The sequence below is a fragment of the Alosa sapidissima genome, chromosome 10, assembly GCF_018492685.1.
Source record: "Alosa sapidissima isolate fAloSap1 chromosome 10, fAloSap1.pri, whole genome shotgun sequence".
NCBI lineage: Eukaryota > Metazoa > Chordata > Actinopteri > Clupeiformes > Clupeidae > Alosa > Alosa sapidissima.
In genome coordinates, this window is record NC_055966.1 from 31920626 (window position 1) to 31925625 (window position 5000).

Below are 5000 nucleotides of genomic sequence, written 5' to 3' on the forward strand. Positions count from 1 at the left end.
GCAGGCTGTTGTTTTCTGTCTGGCTGACTCTGCTGTGTAATCTATCTGCACAACCAGTTCCTGTTTTCTGGTTGACCTACCTTCCTGTGTTGTTCATCAGGCTTGTCCTCACCTGATGTTTTACGGGTTGTAGGGCAAGAGAAAAAGAGACTTACAGAGCGTGAAAAAGGAAGTGTGTGTGTGTGTGTGTGTGTGTGTAGAGAATAGCACCTGGAACCTCAGTCAAACGTGCATATGTATAAATATCCATCTGTTTCTCTCCCACCCACGGTATAGTTATTATGTTTCTCTGTTCCTCTTCTCCTCCCATGCACTTTTTCATCACGCACACACACACACACACACACACACACATACATACACCATACACACACACACACACACACACACACACCATACACACACACACATACATACACACACACACATACATACACACACACACACACACACACATACATACACACACACACACACACACACACACACCATACACACACACACACACACACACACACACACACACACACACACAAGCTCTCACATGCACAAACATGTAAACACAGACTGAAGTAAAGAGTTGCTGTGGATGGTGCAGACAAAAGGAAGGGGAAGCCTGATTAGCAGTTGGATGAGGAGGACAGCCAGTTATAGAATTGTGGCTGTCCCTGTTCAGGCAACAGTGTACGTTCTGTGTCTTTTTGCCAAGTCCACGGCTGGTCTCCAGTCGATTCCTGAAGATAAGCTTTTATGTGCCGGAATCCTCACAGGGCTCCCTGATTACAGAGGTAAAGTTTCCCTCTCTGTGTTTTAGAGGACTGTGAAAATAAAGGACACTGCCTCTCACTCAAGCTGCCTCATCATAGTCCTCATCTTGATGCGGGAGATATATACAGTAATCTCCCATTCCTTAGGGAGCTTAGGAGAGACTGAAGAACTTGTGGCCAGTGCTAGCCAGTGGGGACAGTGCTATGTAATGAGAACCCCACTCCCGAGTGCTAGCACCCATGGACTTTAGCCTCCTGACTGCTACGCCCACGTCCCATGCCCGATGTTGTGGGGCTGAGTCTACGCAACACAGGTTTTTTTAACGGTTTTTTCTACTCCTTTATTGATTTGTCATTGTTTCTCCCCTTCTATGCTAGTATATATTTGTGTATTTAAATGTCTTTCTCTCTCTCTCTGAATCTTTCTCTCTCTTACTTACACACACACACATTCACACACACACACACACACACTCCCACACACACACACACATTCACACACACACACACACACACACACACACACTCTCCCACACACACACACACACACGCACACATACAAAAAGAGACACACACATATGTACATACACACACACACACACACACACACACACACACTCTCTCTCTCTCTCTCTCTCTCTCTCTCTCTCACTCTCTCTCTCTCTCTCTCTCTCACTCTCTCTCTCTCTCTCTCTCTCTCTCTCTCTCTCTCTCTCTCTCCTCCTCATTTACCCCACTTCTTCCTGACTCATCAAATGCCGGGGGTTCACACAAACAGCCGAGCGGCACAACACCCCTGAGTGGTTGAGAAAAAATAAAGAAAAGTTCAGTCACTCCGCAGCCAGCGCCTTGCTGCCAACTGTCCACAAAGCTTCCGCTTTTCTTCTGGTGTGCTAATGCAACAGCAAAACAAGCAGCAAACAAAGTTGTGTTGCTGTGTGGAATACCGATGGAAAATATTGCCGAACAAGAGCTTCTGTAATGCCCTAAAGGATTCTGCTGTAGACATACAGTAGGAGCAGTTTCACACACATAGATTCAAGCCTTCAAGTCTTGGACTGGAAGAGAACCTCAGTGTACAGTAGATCTCAGTGTAGATCTCCTCAGTGTAGATCTCAGTGCAGATCTCTTCAGTGTAGATCTCCTTAGTGTAGATCTCAGTGTAGATCTCCTCAGTGTAGATCTCCTTAGTGTAGATCTCAGTGTAGATCTCTTCAGTGTAGATCTCAGTGTAGAACTCAGTGTAGATCTCAGTGTAGATCTCAGTATAAATCTCAACTTTAAAAAAGCTTCTACGGTGGAGCTGTGGTGCAAGTGGCAGTATTCCATACCACATACCGTACTGTCCAGTGCCAACGAGGACCCAGGTTCAATAAACCTTACAAAATTAACTAGGACTATGTTTTGTACAGGAAATGGGCCCTGATGGATACTCATGGTACACACACATGGTGCATGATACTTATACCTGGATCATGGGCACTCATACCTGGATCATGGTATGTGGTATACTTGGTGCATGGTACACATACATGGTGCTACCACTACCACTGCACCTTCACAAAGTGCATTGTGTTGAGTTGAGTGTGCTGTTGTGAGACAGCTGGTGTTGTGTTGAGTGCAGTCAGTGTTATGTGCATATGAATGCTCACCCCATGTTCACCCCAGGGTCACATGATGCAGGCCTTTATCCCACGTCTCCAAGGTCACATGATGCAGGCCTTTATCCCACGTCTCCAAGGTCACATGATGCAGGCCTTTATCCCACGTCTCCAAGGTCACATGATGCAGGCCTTTATCCCACGTCTCCAAGGTCACATGATGCAGGCCTTTATCCCAGGGTCACATGATGCAGGCCTTTATCCCAGGGTCACATGATGCAGGTGTGGAGAGAATTAAAAATGACGTGGAAGCAAAACCGTGCTGGGATGTGTTAAGAAAGGGAGACGCTCCCAGGGTTATTACAAGCCGGCTCGGAGGGGAAACGTTCCCAGGGTTATTACAAGCCGGCTCGGAGGAGAACATGAAACAAGTTGCCGTTGTTCAAGTCACCTCTCGACTCTCGTGTGCCACTGCCTTTTATGCTGTTAGTAGGTTCTTTGTCTGCTGCAGTGGAAAAGTTCAGACACGCCCCAGACATATGCGTGCTTAATTGGCACCACCTATGGTGAAGTCTGGCATAAGACAAAAGCTGGGCCGTCGTACATGACAAAAGACTTGATTTGCAAATGGTCGAGGCGTGTCTTCACCAGGCACAATCATCAGTTAATGCAAATATGAGGCAGACAGACTGATGAAGTTAATCACATTCGTTTACAGTATGTACTTACAAATCATTTTTTACTACACAGGCCTTTATCCCACGTCTGTTATCAGTCTGAACACCCATTCCACTCGCTCGCTGCTCACTGCCGATTCTGGCCTATTCAGCACTTTAGCCACCACGCAGGTGGCAGGCAGTGGCAGTGTGGAATCTGCGGCGGAAAGGAATCGTAATCTTTCTTACCACTGTATGAGACTTTTTTTTTCTATTCCTCTTCTTGGATGGATATGTTTAAAATAATGAGTTTTTTGCATTAGATAGAGAGAGAGAGAGAGAGAGAGAGCACAGGCTGCAGTGAGCTCAGAGTACCCTGTTCACTCTAAATTGATCACTTTGTTGTGCAGCCTAACCATGTCTTTTTGTTTTGTGAGTAATGTTTGAGTAATCAACCAAAATGAACCATTTCAATTCAACTAGACATCACAAACAGCCTATTTTTTGGTCTAAAACAGGCAAAACTCGCCTGTGCGATACGAATCTCTGCTACATAGGATGTAAACGTTTGCGCCATAATTATCTTACATTTCCCTCATCTGATAGATGCTGCTTTCATTTCCCATGGTTGCAGATTATGTCTTCCAGTATCGGCAGTCATGTGGTTTGAGCGAAAAGATCAGTCTGAGCTTGAGATACCTCCGTCAGAGACTTTCCAATGAGGAGACATAGATACATCGTGCCAATCATGCGTTATGTTGTGAATACATCGTGCCAATCATGTGTTGTGATCTCACAGCTGCAGCGAGGGTGGTGTCGCTGCCCGAAATGGAACCCTTGCATGTGTTGTGTTGCACTAGTGAAACCATCTGTCCATTGACAGCGGAAAACCAAATGGCCGGTGGAGGTGGCGACTGGAGGCGGTGCATGTTTATTGTCTACACAAGCAACGGCTTCATCACGAGGCCTCAAACACAGATCCAGCTTGAGCAGCAGAGCATCGCAGCGTTCCTGCCAGCGCCATCTCAATTATGTTGAAAAATGACTCGCTGAAATGAGACGTTAGTCATCTGTGTCCTCCAGGCTCGTCTGTGTTACCACAAACAAATGACCCCCCTACACACACACACACACACACACACACACACACACACACACACACACACACACACAACCTCCAAAACCCCCCTCCACTGTTATCAGCCCGTGGTCCGGCCATCACTATCGAAATCATTTTGAGTCGAGTCGAGACTCCGCAGTGTGAAAATGAATTAATTCTTAACAAGAACATGATTAAGTTATTGATTCGCTCTCTGCATTCATCATGGCTGTTGCGAGTGAGCCGGCACACTGCAGACCCCCCCCCCCCTGTCCACAGATACTGACATAACCGTATGGATTAGGGGCTCTGCTGTGGGGGATGCTTGTGCAAACTTTTGACTTCTGCTGGGTTTAATATTTTAATATGATATGAGTTTTCAGTATTGTTTCTTTTTGGAGTCGTAATTCTTGACTGCATATAGCCTTACTTTTCTGCTGTCTTCCCCCCTTCTGTGTGTGTGTGTGTGTCTGTGTGTGTGTGTGTGTGTGTGTGTGTGTGTGTCTGTGTGTGTGTGTCTTCTTTCAAACAGACTGAAGAAGAAGTCCCAGTCAGTGGATATTGCCAGTCAAGGCTTCTCCGCGCTGATTCCGGGCCTACAGTTGAACAGAGCCTCACCACCCGTTGCCAAGGCGAGCACGTTCGAGGTGCAGGAAAACAACGCCACCAACTCCCAGCGATGCGCTCCGCGGTGCGCTGAGCTGAAGCGCGGCTACACCATAGGTACGCAAGCATAGCTGATGTTTCCGTGTGTTTCCGTTCCTGTCTTGAGTGTGTGTGTGTGTGTGTGTGTGTGTGTGTGTGTATGTGTGTGTGTGTACGTGTGTGTGTGTGTGTGTGTGTGTGTGTGTGTGTACGTGTGTGTGTGTGTACGTGC

The 5000-nt window shown here is 46.8% G+C and overlaps 1 protein-coding gene across 3 annotated transcripts in view; it reads left to right on the forward strand.

Moving 5' to 3' along the window:
* Positions 1-5000, forward strand: part of oxr1a (oxidation resistance 1a) — a 154520-nt gene that overhangs the window by 73322 nt on the left and 76198 nt on the right. For all 3 annotated transcript variants that reach the window (XM_042106106.1, XM_042106109.1, XM_042106107.1), the window contains exon 3: positions 4656-4846. In XM_042106106.1, coding sequence (XP_041962040.1) covers positions 4656-4846 — 191 coding nt within the window. The remainder of the gene's footprint in view (positions 1-4655; positions 4847-5000) is intronic.